At 33.5% G+C, this 27,838-nt stretch overlaps 1 protein-coding gene across 2 annotated transcripts in view; it reads left to right on the top strand.

The window, feature by feature from the left end:
- Positions 1-26,151, top strand: part of DCN (decorin) — a 38,703-nt gene extending 12,552 nt beyond the window's left edge. For both annotated transcript variants that reach the window (XM_019742150.2, XM_019742151.2), the window contains exons 3-8: positions 3,949-4,061; positions 10,255-10,468; positions 11,249-11,362; positions 15,768-15,861; positions 19,131-19,269; positions 25,413-26,151. In XM_019742150.2, the coding sequence (XP_019597709.1) occupies positions 3,949-4,061; positions 10,255-10,468; positions 11,249-11,362; positions 15,768-15,861; positions 19,131-19,269; positions 25,413-25,607 (869 nt within the window). In that variant the 3' untranslated portion in view covers positions 25,608-26,151. The remainder of the gene's footprint in view (positions 1-3,948; positions 4,062-10,254; positions 10,469-11,248; positions 11,363-15,767; positions 15,862-19,130; positions 19,270-25,412) is intronic.
- Positions 26,152-27,838: the final 1,687 nt, after the last annotated feature.

Consider the following 27,838-nt stretch of genomic DNA (forward strand, 5'->3'; position numbering starts at 1 on the left):
TTCAGGATGCATTATTTGCTTGCTTGTTTTTGACAATAGTGATTGATAATTGAAAATCTCCCTCCAAAGCTTTATAATCAATCCCTCCCTGTGAGAAATATATGTCATACAAAGAAACTGTTACCATTGGATCTGTCACCATGTGGGACTTAAAAGGTAGTTTTCTTTAGATATATAAGTGACAAAGTTTCCTCATGAATATATCAAAGACACATAAAGTGAAAGTAACTTTCAGGTGCAGATAATGAGGATGATATGTTTGATAGTAGCATTCATTTCTAAAATGTTTCTGGACAACCAAGAATCAGAAAGAAAATTATGATTATGATAGCCAATTATATCCTAATACTTCTGAGGAAAAATAAGAACCCTCAGAAAAGCAGGATGTGAAGAGATCATTGTAACCAGAGAAAAGATCTTGAAGACATGACGTGAACTATTCACCATGGGACAGCAGAGCAGACTATGGTTTTAAAACTAATCAATCAAAAAGCTATCTCTTGTGTGTAAAGCAGTATGATCAAAGCTCTGAAGAAAAAGAGTCATTTGCCCCTGCTTACCCAGAACTTACAAGAAATAAATCTAAAATTCAGGACAATACATCAGAAGCTTATGCATAAGGAGTTTGGAGGGTGGGGATCGTCGTTATCTGGGGTGGTTAGGATGAATATAGAGTACAGGGAATAATGAGTGTGTTTTAAAGGATCGTTAGAATGGAAGTAGAAGGAAATGAGTGAGTGGAGTCTTCCATAAGACATAAATTATAGGATCAAAAATGAGTAGCTAGGAATAAGCACAGTATGTTCAAGACACACTGTAGATTAGCATCTTTTAAAAACATGCACAGTATATATACGCATAATTGGCACATCAGGTAGTTCTAGAGTGAGGACTCATGCCATCTTGGTCTTGGTCTAGTTCAGCTATGAGGCACTTTGGATAATCCATGGAATTTCATTGGGTTTCTGTTTCTTTACCTGTGAAAAGAGAGTATTGGACTAACTTAGAAGTTCCCTGATTTCTGGGACAAGTAAAGTTATTTGAATGTTGAACAAGTTAATTTCTTATTAAGGTCAAAACCAAATCCAACAAAATAACAACCGCCTGCCATCTGCTATCAGAATCATTTTTAAAATAAGATTTATTTAAAATGGAGGCATTGTGTGTGTACGTGCGTATTGTGTATGTTATAATTCATATTAATATTAACCAGATTGCCCTCATTTTTTTCTGATTTTGGTATAGACTGATAAGAACCTCATCACAGAGTCTGCCTGATCAGCCTTTGGGAACCACAGACTAGCTGACACTTAATGGTCCATCCTTTTGTGACATTCTTAGAAAGCATATCTGGGATCATTTCCCCTTTATACTCTTCCTATAGTTGTTGAGCAAATTAGTTAACACCTCACTGCTCTGTCTAGCCCTTAAATGTACAGCATGTTATTGGGTCTGCTGTCAGAACAATTCTTTTTGGGAATACACATAGTTAAGACAGAAAAAAAAATCCTGTTGGAAGCCAGGAGAATTGTCTTCTAGTCTGCATTTTGTCACTCCTAGCTGCGTGAGTTTGTTCATATCATTAAAACTTTTCTAAAAACCATTTGGAAAAATGAAATGATAATACCACCTTAGTTATCTCCCTGGATTGCTGAGAGGTAAATAAGGTAACATTTAATTTTTAATTTTTTATAAACTGTAAAGTTACATAAAGTGTTAATAATAAAATACTGATATGTGAATACCCCCAAGTGGATATGAATTTACTAGTAATTCAGAGAAGATTGTAAGGTTATGATTTTGTTCATTAAAGTGGCTTTCTAAAAACTAAACTGCTAAAATTATAAGCCTGAAGATTTTTTTTTTTAAATGCTAAATCTTCAGGAAAAAAGTGTATAATTCACTCTAAGCAGTTCCTTATGTTATATTATACAATTCTAGGATGACAACATAATCAAAATTGTCAGCCATCCAGGTATTTTTTTTTTGCTTCACATCTGAAATTTAACTGCACTTTGGCAATGAACAAATATTAAGAGGCCACTAGAATTTATGTTCAACAATGTATAAAAGTAAGCATAAGTGGAAATTAAGACTGTGACAAAGAAGCCCATGAAGTAATGATGAAATGTAGGTGGGAGCTTTTCCACATGAAAGGAAATGTGCCTTTTCTTGGTTGGTAAACACTGATTATCAAAGATTTGGCAGAAATCTAGGACTCCTAATTGCATTACATTAACAAACTGACATTTCTAAAAACGGCATTAATCACAACAAAATAGTGTAGTTGAATATCCTTCTACAAGGCAGCTGTTTTGGTGGTATGCTGTTTGTCACTGAAAACACTTCACTTCTATTTCTCTGTGAGCTGTTTCTATAGTGAGTTCTTGGGATATAGTTGTGCATTATTAGGATCAGCTGCCTTTTGATATTCAATTGCAATGATAGTTGAGCACTGAATTGGGAACTAGACATTTTTTCCACTATCAACAGAGCAGTGATAATGTGAACAAAATTTTATTTGGAAAACGTTAGAAGGTAGGTGATTTCAGATACATTTTTCTGTAATTTTCAAGGAAGATATGAAGATAGAATATGGCTACCATGACAATTTAACAGTATGCCCTTACATAAGATTCAAAATTGGAGAGATATCTTCCCCACATAGCACTGGTTATAGACCCTGTTCCAACTTTCTTTTTAAACTTTATTTTCAATTAATCTGTAGTTTAATTGAAAACTACAGATTGAATCATGTTTTCCATGAAGATGTGGGCAATTTCTGTCTTGTTTCTGCCATATCCCCAAGACCTAATAAATCGGTGGTGTCTAGGAGGTATTCAATAAAGCTTTGTTAAACGAATGAAAGACTGATCTTCAGTACTTCAAGTTCTAGATATGATGGAGAGGTTGAAAAACATTTCTGATTTATGTTATGCAATTGCAAAATACATAAATAATCATATGAATTTCAGTTCATAGAATATCAATTTTTTGCTTACCATCCTACATCAATATGAAATAAAGCCAATGGAAGAGAGAAAGGCAAATGGCTATATCATTTAATATTTTTCTTCATTAACATTCTTAATGATGATTTATTCAAAATGTCATACCTTTTGAATAAAAACAGTTCATCCTTATATATCTAGTTGAATGACCACTAAAATGCTTTGTAATACCATAGATCATTTGGTTATTCAATGTGTTTACATTTATAAACTAAAAACAATAATTCAATTCCTTCAACCAAATTTAAGGTCCAAAAATAATGCTTTATATAATAAATTTAAGAGAAGTGATACTAAGAATTCAGTTTATATTATTCTGATTAGCAACATAACTATTGGTCATAAAATATCAACTAAAATTTATATTTTGCCATTCCAATTAAAATTGGAAGAACTGTTCTCTCAAAAGTGATACATTTTCAAATTGTTGACACAAGAACTTGGTTGCATGTTCATATAATTTTAATTTTAAATGTAGATCTGTGACAGTGTGAGATTTACCAAAAAGATCTCGAACGATGATTTGGCTAAAATTCTTCTCTACCGACAGAATATTTATGTGGAAAGGTGAAGATTTACAAGTCACTCTCACTTAATACTTATCAAAGGAGTATCTTTCTAAAACAACAACAAAGTAAAACATACTGTGTACTGATGATCTGAGTCACACCTGTACAAATTATAAATGTCCTTTTTATGCAAAAGAGTAATTACATAAGAGAGAATACTGTGTTTATTACTTTAAAAATTCTTTGACTTGGTTGGAAAAGATAAAACAGATATTTTAAACTACAAGTGATGTAATTCCTAGAAGAAAAATATGGTACTCGTAAAAACATCATTGCAATAGATTTCTTTGTAAACACATCTTTTGTGATTCTGTCCCAGTCATGTGTCCCTTTTTCCTGACTGCACATTGTTTTTACTCTCATGCTAGGTCTGGACAACGTGCCAAAAGATCTTCCACCTGACACTACACTGCTGGACCTGCAAAACAACAAAATAGCCGAAATCAAAGATGGGGACTTTAAGAACCTAAAGAACCTTCACGTAAGGTTTTTTCTTTTTTAATTTTTGAGTTGTAACATGATCAGACTCATCAAAACAAAACTTAGGTAATGCCAAGAGTACTATAAGGAAATTAATAAGCTCATAAGTGTTTATTAAATTATCTTCTTAGTTCATGATGGGAAGGAAAGCATCATATTCATTAAGACCTAAAAAAAAAGTCAGCAAATTTTCTACATATACCTCGTTTATCTTTAGTATTTGCTCCTTAAAAATACTTTATATCTTAATCTTCTTTCATGTTTCATGAATAAGTCTTTGTCTTCCCAATTAGATTGTACTTCAATAGTGAAGCAAAACACAAAATGGACTGATCGTTTTATTTCATTTCTTTGTTTCATTTGTTTTCTTTTATTCATATTCTAAGAGGAGTAAATAACTTTGCAAAAGTCCAAAGATTAGCACCAACAGAAACAGGGATAATTATATTTTATCTATCTTCAAAAAAAAAAAAAAAATATATATATATATATATATATACACACAAATACATATATATATATACATATGTATACACACACATATATATGTATATTTGTGTGTATATATGTATATACATATATGTATGTGTGTGTATATATATATATATATATATTTCTTGCTCTGTATTTAGGATTATGCATGCTGTATCCTTATCTGTATCTGTTTTTCTTGTGATTGTCATTTACCTCTATTTAGTATAATGTAATACATCCAGTCTACCAGTCAGGAATCTAGCAGAAAAAACATGGCATTCTTGAAAATATTTCTCAGTAGAGACTTTACCAAATGGACTATTTATTTACAAAGGGATATGGGAACCAAAAAAGCATTTGTGAAGCATTCAAGCCCACAAGGTCTAAAGGATCCAGGGACTCCCAGAGCCTTGAGAGGGGTGGGAGGCTGTAGTCCTACCTTCTAGTTTCCTGCCAGTGTCTCCTATGGTTGAACCTAACTAGAGGCCAAAAGACAAGGACATCTGAGTGATGCAATCTCTGGAAGTCAGCCTCCCAGGTCATAGAGGAGGGTCAAAAATGGTAAAGAATGAATATATAATAACTGTAGTTGGGAGAGTGTGTGTTATAAATGGAGAATGACCAATCCAATCAAATAGGGTTAAGCCCTGCTAAAGCCACCTTCTATAAGAGCAATTGCAATGTCTGTTTATGTACGTCATTGGAATCCCTGTAAAATTTATCTAGTCCAAATCTCTACCTGGGGGATGAGTGTGTGGTTTCCCCGCAAGGTATTGTTGAACATTTAGTGTTAATAAGCCAGATTTTGATATCCAATTAAATACTAAAAGTCCCACTGTGTCTACTCTGGTAGGCCACTCGTGAGGTATTCTACTCTGGTTGGCCACTCGTGAGTTATTGAGTCTGGTCCTGGGCAAAAAAATTTAAGAATGACATTCAAAGAATGATCATCATAAGGGTAAAAAATCTGGAACTTACAGGCACAGTTGACAGAGAGGTAGATGTCTAAATTGAATGCAAAAAGGTTATGGTGAAATATAATACTTGAAGGGGCACGTTAGAGAGGAGAAATTGAATTTATTTCCTTCAACTACAAGATGACAGAATTGTCCTATTGACAATTGAGTGGAACTTCAGGGATGTAGATTTTTGTTCAACGTTAGAAATACAACGTAAAAAGCTAGAATTCTCAGATAATATAGAGGATTGCCTAGTGATGAGTTACCTATATAGGCAGAGAATTTTATGGCCTCTTATGATAACTACCATAGAAATACATTCTTAAGGTTGGGAATGTAAATATAAAAACTCTTATGTCCATTTATATCATCTAGCTATTATAAAAATAATTGAGGAGTTATATAGTAAGAATAGGCAATACATAGTAAAATCTAAATATTAAAATAAATCATCTGGCTGCTATATATTAAAACATGAAATATATATAGAGAGATATATAGATATAGATATAGATATAGATATAGATATAGATATATTTTTAAGGGAATAATGTAAAGTAAAATAAACTGGTCATAATATGTTACAGAGTTCATATAAGGAACACAAGATTTAGTTACCACCTTTCTGACAGCCAAAACGAGAAAATAAAAACGTATCCAGTAGGAGAAAAGACACTAGAATTTGAAAAGGAAGCATAGATCTTTTTCTTAAGATTCTCCATGGAACAGTTAATAAAAATAATAGCACATAAAAGGTTATACAGTCAATTTATTGAAGTGTCTAACAATATAAACACACTATGCTATAAGTAGTAATGTTATGGACACAGAGTACGTGAAACATCAGACATCATTTTACATCATGTTACCAGTTAGTGTTATGAGAAAATATGGGGAAAAGGGCCTTAGAGGATTAGCAGAATATTGAAAACAAGAGAAGAAAAGGGGGTTTGCTGTGCTAAAAGAAAGGTAATGCAGAAAAATAAGAAGCAGACAAAGAAAAAAAGAAACTGGCTAGAGTGAAAGATTAACTCTGAGACAGTGGAGGATAAGGCTTGAGCTAAGTATGTCAAACCGTGGACCAATGGGATCCATCTCCACTGATAGGTTACTGGGCCTGAGCCCCTATTGACCTCTCTACTTTCATGTTATGGTTTCACTGGGAGTGAGCTGATGGTGATGCCAACAAGATTTGTCAATGACTATTTAAACCATCATTGGGGAAGTTAAAAGAGATGCAATAAGAAAAACTGAATATTATGTTTCAATAAACTGAAATGTTAAGAAGCTCCATTTTATTTTCATGAATTCATCCTAAAGCTGTTTTTTTTGTTTTGTTTTTTTTTTTTTTTTTTTTTTTTAATTGGGGAATATTGGGGAACAGTGTGTTTCTCCAGGGCCCAGCAGCTCCAAGTCGTTGTCCTTCAATCTAGTTGTGGAGGGCGCAGCTCAGCTCCAAGTCCAATCGTTGTTTTCAATCTTTAGTTGCAGGGGGCACAGCCCACCATCCCAGGATGGGAATTGAACCGGCAACCTTATTGTTGAGAGCTCATTTTCTGACCAACTGAGCCATCGGCCACCCCTAAAGCTACTGTTTTAAGGAAGGAAAATTATCTTACTCTAATTCCTGCTTCCTGTGTGTTTAAGTGTAATCTGAATAATTTTTTGAACTTCTCATATCCTTAAATAAGAGATATCTAGTTTCTGTGATGTTTTCATTAAGTCTGGCATTTGTAATAATGTGTTCTTTCTTTTCCATGTCTACTTGTGAGTATGTTTTTAGGCAACTATCATCTTGGCAATTTCTTTCTTTCTACTTCAAAGTACACATTGGGAGAAGAGAGAGAGAGTTTATTAGAGCTCCGAACCATTCTGAGGATGTTAAACCGCTATTTTTCTCTTACTCTTTCATTCATGAGCTTTCTATCCTTGTTATTATGCAAATAAACATCATAATTTCAGCTAAGAAAGCCACACTTGAATGAGAAGGAAAGAGAGAAATGAAAATTTAGCAAAGATTACAATAGAAAGGATGTAACAGAAAAATGTTCCTTTTTTCTTCAATAATTTTATGAATTTATAAATCTGTGGCTCATTCTGAGTGGCACATATTATAAGAGTAGTTTTATACTTATATATAGTAGAAAAAACTATGTAACTTCTATAAAATAATGGAAAGTTAAATATTATGTCAACATTCAGCATATTTTCTTTGAATTGAAGCTTTAGAAATCTAGTAAGGAATGTTTTTAAATTAAAAATAAATAAAAATTGTCAAAGACTGAATAATAACACTTGGTTAGCAATTACTGTTACTAGGCACTGTTCTTAATGCTTTATATGCATTAACTTATTTAATTCTTGTAAGTGTTCTTATGAGGTAGACGCTCTTGATAATGCAGATGAAGCCACTCAGGCAAAGACAAGTTAAGTTATGTGCTCATAGTCACATAGCAAATAAGAGCCAGAGCTTGACATCTAAACTCAGGTACAGTCTGCCTTGATTCTGTACACTAATAATTGCCTATAAATATGATAGCAATCATAAAATCCCTTAAAATAATACCTGATACAATGTAAGCCCTACATAAGTGGCCTTAAAGGAAATTGTATGTATTAATTCAGCTTTCAACATTTTTTTTCTTTCTGTTTTGTTGAAATATAATTGACATACAGCAACTGTATAAGTTTAAAGTGTACAGCATAATGAATTGACTTATACATATTGCAAAAGGATTACGACAATAAATTTAGTTAACATCCATCATCTCATATACATATAAATTTTTTTAAAAAAAATGTTTTAACTATAGTCATCATGTTGTACAGTATATCCCCAATATTTATTTATGTTACGATCAAAAGTTTGTATCTTTTGACCACTTTCTTGGAAGAAGGTGGTGGAAATGTTTTTAGCCCTACTTCCACCCTATTTCTATTGCTTATCACATTTTTTGTGACCTCTCCCCTACCTCCTAAGCTAGATCACTTTTTTCTTCAGTTACCATTGAAGTAGGTTGTCCTGATTTTTGAGTCTGTGCTTCAATTTTAGGTTAAATGGCATTCGAGGTACTTCCTGACCCCCAAGCAACAAGTTTTCTGCTACTTGAACTTATCTCAGCCTCTGGGCTAACTAATGAGAATGGACTTCTACTTGTCTTTCTTCTTTTCATCAGCTGACCTCCTGAAATCCACCTGGGGTTCACCTGTGACTTTTTCTCTGGTAGCTGCACTTTGTCATTAGCTAGTGTAGTCACATTTATTTCCTATCTCAACATCTTGCCATTGCCTGTTATTTTATAACTATGCTTCCTTAACTATATATCCTTGTGTATGGACTAACACGAACCACATTTAGCAATACTGTATATACACAAATAACTTTCTTCACATGTGGATCTACTTTATACAAAGTTCTAATTTATAGAGTTCTTAAAATTTTACCTCGTTATGGCCAAAATTTGTATAATTTCATTTATTTTTCAAATTGATTTTATTCAGAAAGCAGAGATGCTTTTCACTGAACTAAAACTTGTGACTAACAATAATATTTGAAAGATGTTTTGCAAAGAAGCTGTCTATATACATTATTACTTTTATCCTCACAAAAACCCCCTCTAGGTGCCATTGTTATTCCTACTTTATGGGAGAAATAACTCTGGACAAATGTCACACTACACCAAAATTTAGCAGCAATTACCACTACAGCATATTCACAGGTAGAGGCACTAATTATTTTCTAGTAAAATAAGTAATATTTTATTACCTGAAATAGCAGGTAATACATCAACAGATTGATTCTTCATAATAGATTTCAACACTGTAAATAAAACAGATTTTTCCAACCATGTGTAATGCATGTAATTATATCAAGCTTTCAGAATTTTCTTCCTCAAATGGCAATTGAGTATCTTCTTTGCTGTTATAATTAAGCGTCCACTAGTTGGGATGACTTCTAGTGATACAAGTCCTCCCAATTTTTTTCTAGCTCTGGCTTTTACTGATTTCCTGGACATTTTACATTTTTTATGACTTTAACCCTCATGAGTTTTTTAACTTTCACTGGAACTTCTTAGGATTTTGTTTTAATCAACCAATTATTTTAGGATTAGATTAAAAAATCATGTTACTTGTAATAAGTTTCAATTAGTGAAATAATGTGAACTACATGGTAATGTACATTGGTAATTTATCAGCTGTTACTATAAGGAAGTATTCTTGCATTTCTGAGACTGTTATTCTAGTTCCATTTTTTGTTCCGTGTTTTCATATATGCATAAAAGTTCTACAAAGGAAAGTTCAAGTTTCTTAAAACTTAATGAAATTATCTAAGTTAATTAGGATTAGTTGATAAAGAGACTTAACAAGAACAGAGCAATTCTGCAGACATACAAATCATTGGAAGAGAATGAGATAGTCCAAAATTAGGTTTGGTTATATAGGTTTAGCTATAAGTATAACAATAATGAATTAGAAGTAATTCTCCATATCAGGAGAAATCAGAAACAATTTTTTTTTAATTGCCAATAGTATTAATATATTTGACCATGTAAAACCTTTATATCTAAAAAGGGCAAAAAAAAATAGGAGAAAAATATATTAAGTCTATACATATCATATTAACTACATCTTCATTCTCTAAACCAATTATTAAAATATGTTATGAAATGAATAGACTTACACGCTTGTTTTATATATATATATATATGTGTGTGTGGAAGTTTTTGGAATTAAGAAAATGTTTTTGTTCATTCTCTATAGACATTGATTCTCGTCAACAACAAAATTAGCAAAATCAGTCCTGGAGCATTTACGCCTTTGGTGAAATTGGAACGACTTTACCTGTCCAAGAATCTGCTGAAGGAACTGCCGGAAAAAATGCCCAGAACTCTTCAGGAGTTACGCGCCCACGAGAATGAGATCAGCAAAGTGCGGAAATCTGTGTTCAATGGACTGAACCAGATGATCGTCGTAGGTACAGATATACTTATAACTCTAAGACCAGGATTCACATTTCACCTTAAGATATTCCAAGTAAGCTTCAGCTGCAGGAAGGTAAATTAGCTAGACGTGCCTTAAGCCTCTGGGAATGGCAGAAGCAGAGCCAGGAGAAATGGCATTTTAAATTTGTGCTTTACTCCGACATTTCTATTCCTTGTCCTTGGGGATCTGAGAATGTAGAGAAAGTGCTAGGGCTGCAGCTAGCCTCCTGCATGCCCAGAATGCAGGCTGGAACTAAATACTGCTTGAATAGCGATATTTGGGGATACCTTTTCCTTGTGTGGTTAAGTTCTATTCTGCACACCTATAAATCATTAGCTTTAAAAAAACTGGGTTCTAATGCTTTGCTCTACGTGTGGTAAAAACCTATAACTTTATAACTTACTTAACCAAATGATAGATTCAAATTATTTAACAACATTTTAAGGTATTTTAGAGAAGGGATAGCCTCATAATGTGTGATTTGTAAACACTTGCTTGTGTTAATTTCTGGGCAAAGCTGTGTATGCACCTTAAAATATTTTGTTGTTATTGTTTTTGCTGCTATTGCTTTTTCATAATACTTTTGTTGTTATTTGTTTTAATAAGGGACTTTTTACCCCATTTTGCTATCCCTTAGAAAAGCATGTCTTTTAATTTTCAGTCGTTACTGAACCAAATTTCTGTTAAATTCCTTGTTGAAACAGACTGTGTGCTCTGACTTGCAATATCCTAAAATTGTCCTCTAAACGCTCTGCACTTACTGCATTTGTAGAACTGGGCACCAACCCTCTGAAGAGCTCAGGAATCGAAAATGGAGCCTTCCAGGGAATGAAGAAACTCTCCTACATCCGCATTGCTGACACCAATATAACCGCCATCCCTCGAGGTGATAGAAATGTCTCCAAAGCAGTTTGAAAATCTAAATCTAAACACTTAAAAACATTGTTTTGAAAAATTGAATTGTGACTCAAGTGGCCAGTTATGTTTCTAGCAAATTCTCTATCCCCAGAAGTGTTTCTACTGAGCCCAGGTGACCACTAGGCAATCCAGTGAAGATGGCTAGTCTCTTTTACCTTTAAAGCCTCTTCTAAGATATAATTTAATGCATAATGATTTTGTATTATATAATTGTGATTTCACAAAGAGAAAAGTGCAGTTATTATTTAAAAAGTAGAGTGCTTTAGCAGTATTTTGTAAAAAGGAAAAAAAAAATAATAGAAAGGAAAGAGATATGTGGAAGTACCTCTGAAATTGAGCAAATTTTTACTTTGAGTCTTTCGTCCCTTAGTGAATTCCTTTCCATCTCAGGACATTTCAGTTATTACTCTCTGAATACGAGGATGCACAGTGGCCACACTCTTACAGAGACAGTTATGTGTTGTAATGTGTATGGATTTTGTAGTCTGTTGGCTTGGGTTCAAATTTTCACTAAATGTCTGTAGGACCTTGGGCAAGTTATTCTAAATCTGTGCCTCAATTTATTTATTTGTGAACTGGAAACAATATCCACCTCGTTGAGTTGTTTTAAATTAAGTAAATTATTAGAGAAATATCTGGCATGTAGGTAAGTAATGGATTAATATTACCTTCTGTTATTCAATAAAAATGTTTTGCTCACTCATTTTGCTTAGGCAAAGTACCAACACAGGAGGCAGGGCAGTGAATGGGTATACTACCTGCCTTCAAGGAGTTTATTGCCTGGAACAAAGGCAGACAAGTAAACAGCATCACTGCACAATCATGGGAATAAATTCATTGTGTTGAAAGGGCTACCCAGGAGACGCACACAAGTCAGTCTTTGTGAATCAGAAAAAGCATCAAATTATCAAAAATAAATTCCTCTAATGTTCTCTTGTTCCCTGCCTTGAGTTCTTGTCTCAGAAAAAGCCCCCTATATTCTCAACTTTTCCTGTCCATCTGGCACTTCTCAACTTAGGTGTCTTGTTTTTGGACTGGGTACAAAAAGTAACTACTTGCGTACAGGAAACAATTATCCTTTATTGTGCTTCCATAGAAAGTTCAACTCTAGAATACACATTCCATAGAATGGGTTCTTACCCATCCCTTGCCATCTCCTCAGTCTTTTTGCTACAGAGGATGTTTCTGACCCATGATAGCACCACTGTAGGTAGGTAGGTAGATAGATAGACAGACAGACAGACAAATAGGGGGAGATTGATTTATAGTTCATAAAACACTTTTATGTGGAGTCTCTGACTTGTTGCGTGTAACACGTAACACGTAATCTTTTTTATCTCCAGTACATATATTTAATATACATATATATATATACATATATATATACACACACATACATATATATATGAATAAAATATAGTTAGCTATATGTATATCTTGCATAAAGCCTTAGAGCTGTAGGAGGTGAAGTAAAGTGGCTGGGATTCACAGTCCAGGTCTTCCCACACTTCATGTTGTCAGATGTCTTGCATTAAGCACAGTCTTTGATTCTACTGTCCTTCTTTATGCATCTTCCTAAATATCACTCAGTAATACATTTCATCACTTAGAGATCTGTTGTTCTTCACTTTCTTATATTGTTTGTTTCCCTATCTTTTCTCATCATCTCTAGCTTGCTTTTATTTACTAAACACGTAATAATATTAAAATTATAGTAACTAAATGTTATTCATCACTTGTGCTAAATGCTTTTCATAGGTTCTGTTATATGGTGCCCAAAGCTTTTGGCACTGTGTCAAATGCTTTTCATAGAGTCTTCTGTGAATCGCACAGTAATCTTTTGTAACTAATATTATCACACCTGTTTTATAAATGAGGAAAATGAGACTTAAGGAGATGGAGTAAATTGTGATCAAAGTCTTGGAGCCAGGAGTTGGCAGAGCTGGGCTTGTACTGGGCTGAAGTTAGAGATCACTCTGCTACTTACCATATTAAGTCTCCCCCCACCCCATGCATATTTATGCCTGCCTAATATATGGGTCTGCCTTCTAAGGCTGAGACTCTTCTGATTGAACATCACCAACCTTCAGGGAGATTTAATTACCACATATTATCTTCCATCATTGATAGAAAGAGAAGGGAAGTGGAATGGAATGAAGAGATTAAAGATCAGCCTAAGTGAGAGGTCTGACTCAGCCACTAGTTGCTCTGTGACTTTAAGCTAATTATTCCACATCTCTAAAACCTCAGTTTTGTTATCTATAAAATGGAGGTATTAATGACACCTATCTTCTAGAATATTTGTGAAGATTAATAGTTGTAAGACTTGTGATGCGCGCACATATAGTATTTGGCCCAACATAAACTATCAATACATTTTATCTTAAAATGGAAAATAGAAAAAGAAAAAAAGTAACTATAGTATAGGATCTTGGGCTAAATGCTACAATGGCAAAGGCTAATAATGTTCTTTATAAATTTGCCAAGGTTTCTTTCACAAACTTCCTCCTGGATATAACTTTCCTTTTGGGAAACTGAAGTCTCAAAAAGAGAGGCACTTAGAAAGTAGGTAATGATGGGTGCGATGATAATTAGTGTTCTAGAGACACTATATTTTAAAAATATATTTTCATGGTAACAGGGAAGAAAGGAGTGCATTTATTGCTTTGTTATATACTCCCTTGTTTTACGTATAGGAATATTGTAAAAATCTACTTGTATTTATGCAAAGGACACTCAAGTAGTTGAAATCCCTTAATCCAAGAATGACTGTGACTTCCTGCTCCTTATTCATAAGTATAATGCAATTGTGACTTAATTTCCTTCAGTTAAGAGCATGCTATCTTAACTCCCTTTGGCCATCTGGAAACATATTATGTTCCCTACTTAGTAGGTAGATAACCTATAAAATTTGTAACTGAATCTCTGTATCCTCATCTATGAAATGAGATTAATGAAAAATAATTTAAATATTGAACACATTAAAGGAGGTAAGCTAGGAAAAGTGCCACTCTCAGTGTTTGGCACAGAACAGATATTCAGTAAGCAGAATTTATTTCCTTAGCATCTCCAACACAAAACACACTTTTATACAGAAACTATAGACTAAACTTTTACATTAAGTAGACAATCTTGACAGAATTCAGTGGGATGCAATGAAAATTTCAGACCAAACATAAACTGTAATTTTCCAGTTTTATTCTTTATGGACAGATAACCAACACTTTCTGCTAAGCAGATGTTAGTTCTCCATGTAAACAATTTCCAGGTTGTTTTTTTTTGTTTTTTTTTTAGTTATTGCTATTCTTATAAGTGGAACAATATGCTGTTTTAAAAGTTATGTAAAAACATAATACCTCCTCAGATGGCAGGAGGCAATGAAAATTAAATATTTAAACTTTTATATTTATGTTATTAAATTTTTAGAAATCATAGCCATTCAAGAAGTACTATCCAGAGGTTTAGTGGTTTAGAGGTTTAGGCCGAAAATTATTTCCCCAGGTGCTCTACATATGGAAGATCATTTGATGATAGACCATTGCACTCCTCTTGTATAAAGAAACAGTCCTGATTTTAACAATCCAAGTAAGCTTTAGCTCTTTCTACACACCCATGTTGCAGAGGCATTTTATGTTTTTATGGAAAAGTTGATTAAGACTGAGGCAGGTACAGGGGGCGGTTGGTTAGAGCACAGTGCTCTTAACAACAAGGTTGCTGGTTTGATCCCCACATGGGCCGCTATGAGCTGCACCCTCCACAACTAGATTCAAACAACTACTTGACTTGAAGATGATGGGTCCTGGAAAAACATACTTAAAATAAAATAAAAAAGTTAAAAAAAAAAAAAAAGACTAAGGCAGGTACAGCATATCAATGTTAGTTATTAACGATGCTCATTAATGAAATAGCTGGTTAAGTGTGTATATATGTTTAACTTATATATAATCTCTTCATTATAGTTCAAATACTTATCTCTTCAGTTTAGACTTATTATCTTTTATCAATGGCAATTTTAGTCCATAAACAAAGATGTAAGAAATTAATGAGATTCAGGGTCTCACCTCAGTTCTGCAATTGTATCCTAACAATTCCTAGGAATGAAATCTACTAAATGATAAACTCAGTCCATGTTTTTGTTAAAATCAATCTAGAAGAAATGCAGAAAGGGCATATACTACTTCTAAAAACATACATTATTATAAAAGGGATGAAGAAAAATGGCGAAAAGCAAAATTGATGAAAAAGATGAGAAACGAATCCTTTAAAACTGCATGTCTGTTAAAAGTTTAATGGCATATGTCCTTATTACATCTTTCTATAGTCTGTAATTATGTTTATCTGTTAATTTAATATTTTGTATTTCTATATTTCAGATCTTCCTCCTTCCCTTACTGAATTACATCTTGATGGCAACAAAATCACCAGAGTTGATGCAGCTAGCCTGAAAGGACTGAATAATTTGGCTAAGTAATAATATTCTTTCATCATATTCTATCAGTAAAATGTCTAGGTGTATTAGTGTCTTTGTGCTGAGAATTCGAAACATGATTGATTTTTGACTGTACCACATTTTTGTTGTTTATAACAACCTCAAACTTCAGCTTGCCCAATTATTTCATTAAAAAAAAACTAATGAAATAGTATCCTTATGGTAACCACCAAGATCATTTTATGAATACCATACCATATTGTTTTTAGATTAAGACATAGCTTATTAAAGGTGTTTGATGAAATCCATATGCTTACTCAATATGTTCTAACTCAGTTGCCTTAAACAGAAGATTAAGTAAATTATAACACAGTTCAGAATTTGAAAATGCATTAAAATATAAGCTATAAGTATATAGAAATATTAGGCATCCCACACCACCCCATAGAGTTGGAATAGTTATGAAATTCTCTAATTCCCATTCTTTTAAGAGTTTAAAAGGTCTCTGGACATTTAATATCGTCTGAAAAAAAGAAAAAAAAATTCTGGCCCTCTTTAACACTTTTTTCCTTGTGAGTCACCACTGTTGCCTGCCTTGCTTTCTAACCTAACTTCAGTCTTTCTGTATTTTCACCCTGGTTCAGTAATAAAAAGAGGGGCGTGCTGGCAGTAACCTTCGGCTGTCTTCAAGAGACATTCTGTTCTTGATCCATAACTATTACTGAACGTTCTTACAGAGAGGCATGTTGTTATGCCAATTGGCCTCACTCCTCTTGGTGTATATAAATTTCCTGGTTGATAAATAAATATGAAGTGTTTCATTTATCTTTGAAAAATACCTAAGACCAGACGGATATGTAGTGCAGCTTTTCTCATTTCTGTGGCTAGTCCCCAGTGACCCAGTGGATGGTGAGAGCTGAAGATGAGCCCCAGGATGTGACTATCATTGCAGTGTATTACTCTGGTGTATCTCAAATGATAAGAAATCCTTTACCTACAGCTATTTCAATTATAACTTCGAACGTAGAAGATATTTTTCAAAGTAATGTTATGTAGCACCTACCTGTCTTTGTTGATTAGGTCCCTTTAGCTGCAGAAAAATGTAGGAAGATAAGTTACATTCTTTATTCTGTAGAACTGTCTTTAGGACAGCTATTATTATTGGATCATTAGTAAAAGTAATAGTAGGAGTAACAATAGTCTAACATTCTAAACTTAGTAAATCATTCATAATACTTGTGCTTTTTTAGAAAAAAAAATTGTTCATTCTGTACTGAAAATGGTACGGATATTTTGAGATTCTGCACTTAACATCATGTGCTAACTTTGAGAAGATCAATAGAAGTGAGGATTTCTGTTTAAATGGATTTGAATTCCATTCACTAAATTAGAACAGATTGCCTCATTGATCAAGCGAACTTTCCTAACTCTTGAGTTTATCAAACACATTTATTTTTTTAATCAAGTCCAGAAAAACATGCCTATCAAATTCTGGTGTTGTTTGCTCCTCACTGATGCTGGAATGTGAGTAGTATTTTAATGTGAAAATTCAAATTGTGGAAAGAAGAAAAAAGCAGTCACTGATCTCAGAACAATGATGCAGGGCAAATATTTCATTTAGTTATTAGGAACAAGTGCGTAGAAAATAGCATATGTCCCTCTGCAAAAATATAAAATGGTTTTCAGGCATTTTATTATTAAATATATATTATCATTTCCCTTATGTAAGGTGAAACGTTCTTTGAAGGAATGAATCATGTTTTGTTTTGTTTTTGTTTTTTTTGATCCATGTATCATTTTCCATCACAAGTCTAGGATAATACTTGAACATAGTAGGTTCTCAAAAACATTTGATTATTGAATATATAAATAAATCATTGAAAAATTGTGAGTTCCTTGAATAAATTATTAGGAATATTATGTTCTAAGAAATGTGTTAGCCCGAATTGGACACGGGACTTGGAGTGTTATAAGAAATAAGAAGCATGATTCTGAAATAGAAAAAGGAGAGGCCCGAAACGAGAGATAAATACCTAAGATTGAAGGAGAACCAAAATATCCTGAGCCAAGATTCCAAATTAAGAATCAATATTTAAGATAAACCAGTGGTGCTATTGCTAGCCTAAAATCAATACACTTTAATCTCTATTATTTCAAATACCAAGTCATGATTAAAATTGGGAGACTTTGATTACCTAAGCAAGCATCTAAATCCCAAAAGGGCTCAAACATCAAAACTAGCTGAAGGCAAACAGAAACCATCCTATAAAAAGTCTCTTCCACTGCATTTGAAAAAATTCAATGGATTATTCCTTTTTCTCTCCCTTGGAGTTTTCTGGCTTTCTTCCAATATCTTCTTACCTAATCACTGGTATCCTTTCTCTGCCATTTTGGATTGACAGCACCCTGGTTTTGACAGATTAATCCCTAGAATGTTGAATACATCATTGTCTCGAAGTCAACTTCTTCAAATTTTTGAATCCCATTCACTATGAGGGGACAACACAGCTGCAGAATTCTCATTTGTTATAGATTTAATTTAAAAAAATACAGCCAAAATATTTAGATTTGATTAAAAAAATACAGCCAAAGTATTTAGTGGTATTGTATTAGAAATGCCAAAGGGACAAGAAACAGAGATCTAGGTCTAGGTCAGAGATCAGGGTCAGAAGCCAGGAATGTTGGCACCAGGCGAATTCTGACAATAATAGATGATCATTGAGGAACTCTTTCAAACTAATGCAAAATGTGAATCTTTCTAGAAAGTAGATTTATTGACTCATAAGATCCTTGTATTTCCAACAAATAAATTTATGTGGTAAGTACACAGTTGCTTGATTTCCAAAATGACCAAAATGAAATAGTATTTGTTTTGTTTTTCTCCCAAGTGAATTCACTACATTCTTTGTACATAGAAATAAATTCAACAGCATCCATTGCTCGTATCTAGCTCTGTGTTAATACTGGATATAACACAAGAGAGTCTCATCTCAAGGAAAGACGCACAAGTACACAGTCTCTTGAGTTTTACAAGAGGGTGATAACAGGATGCTACATGAGCACTTACTAGGGGTACCTATTCAGGCTGGTACTGTCCGAAGAGTTTCAAAGAAATTAATACTCAGCTGAAATGCCGAGAACAAATGGGCTTTGTCCAAGCTCAGAGTGTTTAGAAAAAGCACTCTAGGCAGAAAGAAGAAGTGCAAACAGGAACACTGTCTTTTTCTATTGATTCAATTAATCACACAAAGCCTGTCAGAAAGCATCCATGTGCAGTGTATTCATTCATTCCTGTTTTCTTCTGCAGGTTGGGACTGGGTTTCAACAGCATCTCTGCTGTTGAAAATGGCTCTCTGGCCAACACTCCTCATTTGAGGGAACTTCACTTGAACAACAACAAGCTCATCAAAGTGCCTGGTGGGCTGGCAGAGCACAAATACATCCAGGTAATGCAACACCACTAACTATTCGGAGTAATATCTAGGGAGCAAACCCTCCCTGCTGGGATGCCAGGAGGCAGGAAGCTCTGCTTACAAATCTTTTTGCAGAGAGATATTTTGACCGTTTCCACATAAATAGTCATTTATAGTTTTGTAAATAATCATTAGAGTTTTGTAAAAAAAAAAAAATGTTTTTGTAAAAAAGATAAGTGAAAAATATAAGTTTAAATCATTATATTTTTTAAGTTAGGACTATTGCTTTGAACTCACTACAGTGCTTGCTTCCATACTGTCATGCTTTTTATGAAGCAGGGTAGGTCAAGTCTCAGGTCAATGTACCAAATACACACTGGTTGAAAAAGATACGATGTGTGATGCAAAGACATGAATGGAATAAAATAGTAGTTTTAATGTTAGGCTTCAGCAGATGCCATATAATTCAAAAGGGCATGTTTGTCTAGCATGTGACTGAATTAACTTTATATTATATAAATTAACAAGTTTAGTACATTCAAGGATAAGAAGATACAGGTCAATCTGTAAATCTACAAATGTAAGGCATTCTTATTAGTTTAAATAGTGGTAATAATTTCATATGTAACAAAATAAGACTTCCATTGTTACTTTGAGGAACCAAAACAAACATGTTATTCAAATTACATAATTTTAAAAAAATTCAATAAAGTGGTCATCTATAGATTTTACGTATTTGATATTTTAATCTAAATTTTCAATTATTTTAAAGGTCATATTTAAATTGTTTCTTTCAGAAATTTATACAGGTATTTAGTTCAATCATGGTGATTTAGAAACACTGCCTTGATGCTGACACTCTCTTATAGATAAAACCCTTTTGGTCATCTAGTATCTCAGCTTTCTTGTTTGGGGTTCAAAATAGGTTTATCTTTTACTCTGCCCTCAACAATATCAATAAATTGTTGATTTTTTAATTGTGACAAAAACTCCAAATTAAATTGATACATCACAATTTACTTTAGGTAGATTTCAATAAAGCACCTGAAATACAAGTATGAAGATGAAACTTTTAAGAGATTTCATTTCATTCTCATCCTTTTTCAGTGGATCTTTCGGGATGATAGAGTAGTGAGTAAGCAGAGTTTGAAGCCACCAGTAAAACCAAAATGCTTAGAAGACCTAATAAGAATAGCTAGCATTGTTACTATACAGGTTTTAGCTGGTGGTGGCTTTTTGTCTATTTTTATTTTTGGTCTGTTTTTATTTTTATGTTTAGCTCTCAGAATAATCATTTTCACCTTCTTGATTGCTACCAGACTTCAGGACTAGATTAGACATGTCAGAAACAGACCTCCTAAAGTACAGGTAACTGGTCTTTGACAAAGGAGCAAAGGCGGTGCAGTGGAGCGAAGACAGGCTTTTCAGCAAATGGTGCTGGAATAACTGCACATCCACTTGCAAGAAAATGAGTCAAAACACAGACCTTACATCCTTGACAAAAATCACCTTGAAATGAATCATAAGCATAAATGTAAAATGCAAACCTGTAAAACTCCTAGGCATATAAAAAGATTGTCCATATCATATGTCATTTAAAATTTCAAATTAAAATAACAATGAGATTGTTATTCTACACACGTATGAGAATGACCAAAATCTGGATCACTGACACCACCAAATGCTGATGACGAGGTGGAGCAACTGAAACTTTCATCCATTTCTGGTACAAATTCAAAATCCTACAGCTACTTTGGGAGAGAGTTTACAGTTTCTTACAAAATTTAACATATTTTTACCATGTGATTGAGATAACACGCTCCTTGGCATTTCTCAATTGTGTTGAAAACAAACTTACGTCAACACAAAAAGCTGCATATAGATATTAATAGCAGCTTTATTTGTGATTGCTGAAACTTGGAAGAAACCAAGATGGTTTTCAGTATGTGAATGGATACATCAAACTGTAGTACATCCAGACAAAGAATATTATTCATCAAGCTATCAAGCAATGAAAATACAAGAAGGAACGCAAAATTCATTTTACTAAGTGAAAAAGCCAATCTGAAAAGGCTACATACAATACGATTGCAACTATATGACATTCTGGAAAAGGCAAAACTGTGGAGACAATAAAAAGATCAGGGGTTGCCAGGAGTGTAGAAGGGAGATATGAATAAGCCGAGCACAGAGGGTTTTTCAGGGCATTGAAAATGCTGTGTATGATAGATACTGAAATGTGAGTACATGTCATTATACATTTGTCCAACTCCATATAATCTACAACATCAAGAATGAACCCTAATGTAAACTATGGATTCTGAGTGATTATGATGCATTAGTCTAGGTTCACCATTTGTAACAAATGTACCACTCTGGTGGGGCATGTTGATAATGGAAAGGTGTGCATGTGTGGGGCAGAGGGTATATGAAAAATCTCTGTACCTTCCTGTCAATTTTGCTATGAACCTTGAACTTCTGTATAAAAATTTAAATGTTAAAAAATGTGTTTCATATGCACAGATTTATCTATACTAAGTCTCAACATGTAATGTGTTTTGTACTGTTGGTCATAGAAAAAAATATATATATATATAAAGAATGCTGTTTTGAAGTCATGGTTGAATGTCAACAAATCTCATGGGCATTCACACATGGCCCCGCATTCAGAAGGGCCGAACTCTTGGTTTTTCATATCTTATTGTCTACCCATGTACTCATTTTACTTCCTTTCCTAGGGATTCCACCTACTCTGCTTCCTTTTCTATAAGTATGTAGTTCAAATTATTTTTAGCAAAATGTTTATATGGTTATTCAATATCACCAAAATCCAGTTTTAGAACATTTCCATTACCTTTAAAATATCCCTCTCATTGTTTCTAATCAGTTCTTAATCTCATCCCCAGCCATAGGAAATCATTAATCTTCTATCTGTCTCTATGGATTTGCCTTTTCTGGATATTTCCATACAATGTGTGGCTTTTGTGTCTGGCTTTTTCCACTTATCAAAATGATTTTAGGTCATCCACATCAAAGCATGTATCAGAAGTTCATTCATGTTTATTGGTAAATTGCATTCCATTGCATGGATTAGCCACATTATGTTTGCTAATACTACACATTTTGATTATTGTAACATTTGGTTATGTTTTAAACTTGAGAATGAAGGCCCTCTAATTTTGTTGTTATTTTTCAGAATTGTTTTGGCTATTATTGTTCCTTTGCATTTCCATATAATTTTAGAATTATTTAAAATAACCTGCTAAGACTTTGATATGAATTGTGTTAAATCTATAGATCATTTAGGGGAGAGTTTTTGTCCTAATAATATTGAGTCTTTCAATTAATAAACATGTAATATTTCTCTATTTTATCTTCAATTTATCATAACAATATTTTGTTGTTTTTAGGGTTAACAATTCTTTTATTAAGTTCATTCCTAATGTTTTTATTGTTCATGGTATTGTGAATGAAGTGTTACCTTAACTTCAGTTTTGAATTGTTTATCACTAGTATACAGAAATTGAATTGATTTTTGTATATTGATCTATCCTATGAGTGTGCTGAAATTGTTTTTAGTTGCAATTAATTTTAGTGGATTCCTTTGGATATTCTACGTTCAGTATCATGTCATTTGTAAATAAAGACAGTTTTAATTATTCTTTTTTATCTGAATTCTTTCAATTTCTTTTTCTTGCTTCATGGCACTGGATAGAATCTCTAGTGCAATGTTGAATAGAAGTGATGAAATTAGACATCTTTGTCTTGTTTTCTGTTTTAAGAGGAGTTGGGCAATCTTTTTCTATTCAGTGCCATTTTAGCTATAGGTCTTTTGTAGCTGCTCTTCATCAAGTTGAGAAAATTCCCTTCTAGTCCCAGTTTATTGAAATCTTTTATTATGAATATGTGTTGGATTTTTCAGATGCTTTTTCTGTGTCTATTGAGATGATCAGGTGGTTTTGCATTTTATTCTTTGAATAGGGTATATTAAATTTATTGATTTTTCAGTTAAACCAATTTTATATCTCTGAGGTAAATCATGCGTGGTCTTGGTCATATTGTGTAATCCTTTTACATGTTGTGAGCTACAGTTTTCTAATATTTTGTTTAAAGTTTTTGTCTGTATTCATCTGAGATATTTGACTGGTGTTTTCTTATCATGATTTTTTGTCTGGCTTTAATGTTAGGGAATATTGACCTCATAGAATGAGTTGGGAATCTAATTTCCTTTTCACATAGACTAGTACTTGCTTTATGTCTTGATATTTTCTTCTCTCACATTCAATGTTAGCCATGAATTCTCACCAAATACTTCTCCCTTTACTTGCTAATCACTGTTAGGAAAGAGAGAATGGTAAATGACAAGAAGATATTTTCAGAGTTTGACAATCATACAAGAAAAATACTCACAGCTATTATTTTGATTTTACTATCGCTTGTTTCTGTTCCTGTATGACATCTATTGTTTTCCTTCTAAATCCTTTCTTAAACAAGGCCCTTTGTACCAACATATGAGTGTGAGGGTTCTGGTAGGTGAAACAGTAGTTCAAGTAAACTATTTTAAGGGAGCACCTCATAGATTTTACAGCTTGCTTTATAAATTGTCACCTTAGCATTATATTTTAGCGTTGGTTGTATTGTTGTATGATCAAGTTATTTCTTGCTCTTCGGAATTCACATCTACATAATGAAAATAAAAAAATTAATTTCTAAAGTCCCTTTTTAAGTCTGATATTTAGTTTCCCTGAGGAAATCTATGAACAAATTACTATTATCTTAAATATAATCATAAAATATATTTCAGGGAAAAAATCTAATGAACTATAACATTATGTTCATAGAGTAGAATTTGAAATATAGAATAAATTTTTGTTCAAACTTTCTAGGTCTATTTATTTCAAACACTGTGACACTAGAATTTGTGATTCTTTATTTTAATTCTAATGCTGTATACCCTCTTTTTCTTCACTATATATTACTTCCACAATTTAATAATTTCATTAAGTTATCTATCATTATCTTTTTCTTAAAACCATAATATTCCATATAGACACAGTTTCTGAAATAACTATGAGTTCATTCATTTGTTCATTCAAATATGTTTATTGAACACCTATTCTGTTCTAGTAGACGCTGGAGATACAATTATGAACAAACCAGACTAGGTTTCTCTCCTCATGGAGTTATTATTGTAGAGGAGGGGAAAAAAAATGTATAATATGCTATATAGTGAGAATTGCTATAAAGAAACATAAAGGAGTGTATTTGAGACAGAGAATGGCAGAATGGGACAGAAGGGGATGGTCAGGGAAGACTTCTCTGGAATGGAGAAATGAATTATATGAGGCAGTAAGCCTCGCAGGCATCTTGGAGAACATTATTCCAGATGGAGGGAACAGTGTGTGCCAGCTTAAGGAGGAACCGTGATTTATATATTAGAGGAGAAGCAAGTAGGCCAGGTTGGTTAGATTGAACAGTGAGCGGAGATGAGGTCAGAGCAGAAGGATGTCAGATCACGTAGGATTTGGAGACTGAGGTGAGGACTTTGAATTTTATTTTGCATGACATGGGAAGCCAATGGAGTGTTGAAGTAAAGAAGATATAACTGGACCTACTTTTTAAAATAATTGCTTTATGAACTAAAAAAAAAAGAAAAGAAGGAAGGAGGGAGGGAAAGATGGAAGGAAGGAAGTGGGGAAGGAAGGAAGGAAGGAAGGAAGGAAGGAAGGAAGGAAGGAAGGAAGGAAAGAAAGAAGGGAGGAAGCAGGAAGAACAATCAGTATTCCTCTTCAATAATCCAAAAGAGGAAAACAGCAGCTTTGGAAAAGGATTTGGGAGTAGACAGGAGGAGAATTGGACGATATGTACATGTTGAAGGTTGAGCAGGCAGGGTTTGTTGATGGTTGGGCAGAGAGTATAAGAGAAAGGAAAGATCAAGGACAATGACAATGTTTTTAGCTTTTGCGTCTGTAAAGATTGAGATGACATGTATTGAATGAGGAGATGAAGGGAGGGAAAAGTGAGTTTAGAAAGGAAGAGAGAAATCAAAAGTTTGGTTTAAAAAGCATTAAGGTATTTAAACTTAAGGATGAAAATACTGAAAAAGAATAAAATATTTGTGTGAGGGACCTCAATATATTCAGAAGAAAATAATCATTGTCTATTTCATGATGCAGGTTGTCTACCTTCATAACAACAACATCTCTGCAGTTGGCTCTAACGACTTCTGCCCACCTGGATACAACACCAAAAAGGCCTCTTACTCGGGTGTGAGCCTGTTCAGCAACCCAGTCCAGTACTGGGAGATCCAGCCATCCACCTTCCGTTGTGTCTATGTGCGCTCTGCCATTCAGCTCGGAAACTTCAAGTAACTCCCAAGAAAACCCTCTTTTTTATAATCTGGCAAAATCCTGTTAATGTCATTGCTAGGAAAAAAATAAAAAGAAAATAAAGCTAGATATTGGAAACCTAACTGTAATGTGGATGTTTTTCCCACATGACTTATCATGCATACAGCCAAATATGCAGTTTAAATAATTGCCTACAATAAAAAAATATTTTGCCTGCCATTTTCAGAATCCTTTTTTTGAAGTTTTCTGTTGATGTTAACTGAGCTATTGCAGATATTCTTATTTCACTAAATGTAAAATTTGGAGTAAATATGTATATCAACAATTTAGTAAAGCTTTTTGTTTTTAATTTTCAGAAGCAATCAAGTTTAAAATGATCAATCTTCTGTAACTCATAGAGTGGATAGTGCCTTTGACATAAACGTCAAAATCTAGCTCTGTATCAGTCCCCATTATTACTGGAAAAGCCTCATTTGAATATGTAAATTCAATACAGGCTATGTAAAATTTTTGCTAATGTCATTATTTTGAAAAAAATAAATTCACAAGTTCACATTCAAAATTACTATTGTATGCAAGTGTAATTGTAAATCTTCTCTAAACTTTCTGAAAATAATAGACATTGCTTTTTTGATATGAGCAGAACATCTTTTCAAGTTCTTAGATATATCTTTGACCTCTGTCTTTTAACATCTGTGTATTGTAACTTACATTATCTATATTTAATGTTAAGATGATAAAGCACAAAGCTGACTTTTTCTGATTGGACTAGAAAACCGATATTTTCAGTTACTAAGATACTAAATCAATTTTAAAACTATCCTGTGTATAATCAAGCTGCTTACCTGAACATTTCTATGATTACTAGATGTGTTAGAAATATTTATTGCATTTAGTTAAACCTCCGATTTCAGATTTTTTTTCTGCAGGATCCATAAACAACTATCAAAGCCGACCATTCAACAAACCTGGAAAAAGAGCTGATCTACCAAGAGTACATATTTATCTAAAAGTATATTTATGGTATCCACAAGTAATAAGTAAACATGTGAAGACAGTTTGTTTCTTTTACAACGTTGGATGACTTATGGTTGCAAATACTGGAAACCAGATCCAAACTGGTTTAAACTATAAAGGGAAATACAAAATAGTCCTGCTATTTGGTGAGCCTTTAGCTGCAGTGATCAGATTTCTAGCTGAGCATCTCTGCAGTTCTTTCAGCTCTTCCCTCCTTCATGACATTTGCAGTCTGGCTTCTCTTATGGTTGCAATGTAGGAATATCCCCTATCATTTACCCCATTCAGAACACAAAAGAACATTAGTGCAGTATTTCCAGGAAAAGTCATGAGATTCTTACTAATCACTGCATACCAACTTAACAATCCTACAGAGTAAATATGTAAACATTATTGTTTTTCTCATTTTGTAGAAAAGTAAGCTAAAGTTAGGAGAAATTAAATAACCTTCCTGTGGCCAAATACCTGGTAAATACTTGGCAACAAAGCTTTTTTCTTTTTCCTTTGTACAAGGCAGGGTCTGGTAGAAAACAGCATTTACCCCCAGAGAATTCACATGAAGATAATTTAATGAAGGGACTATGATAGAGTGTGCACTGAGTTTACCGCATCAAACAAAAGATGACGAGGCATCCAGAGACTGGCATTGGTGGAAAGCCATGCCCACCCATATGGCGAAATAAACAGGGGAAGAAATTGAGATTCTGGAGCCAAGTGAGGTGACAACTAGGGAGGATTTCTCTGTCCATGGGTCCGTGTTTCTGGAGGAATACAACTCCTGCCACAAGTGAGATACTGAAGCAGGGCATCTACCTTTCTCGTTTAATACAGACCTTCTGATTGTTCAAATCTAAAGGGAAGAGAACCATCAAGAAAGCCAGAACATATTTTTCATATGTCTATTAGCCATTTGTATGTTCTCTTTGGAGAAATGTCTATTCAGGTCCTCTGCCCATTTTTAAATTGGATTGTTTATTTTTTTGTTGTTGAGTTGTATGAGTTCCTTATGTATTTTGGATATTAGCCCCTTTTTGGAGGTGTTGTTTGCAAAGATCTTCTCCCATTCAGTTGGTTGCCTTTTTATTTTGTTGATGGTTTCTTTTGCTGTGCAGAGATTTTTAGTTTGATACAGAGAGATGATATCGTCTCCTGAGGCAGGGCAGAGAAGGGAGGAAAATGGATCCAGTCAAGGCACTTGAAGAATAACTAGCCCAGCGCTCTAATTATAATTGTAG

This window comes from Rhinolophus sinicus, linkage group LG02 (genome assembly GCF_036562045.2).
Source record: "Rhinolophus sinicus isolate RSC01 linkage group LG02, ASM3656204v1, whole genome shotgun sequence".
NCBI lineage: Eukaryota > Metazoa > Chordata > Mammalia > Chiroptera > Rhinolophidae > Rhinolophus > Rhinolophus sinicus.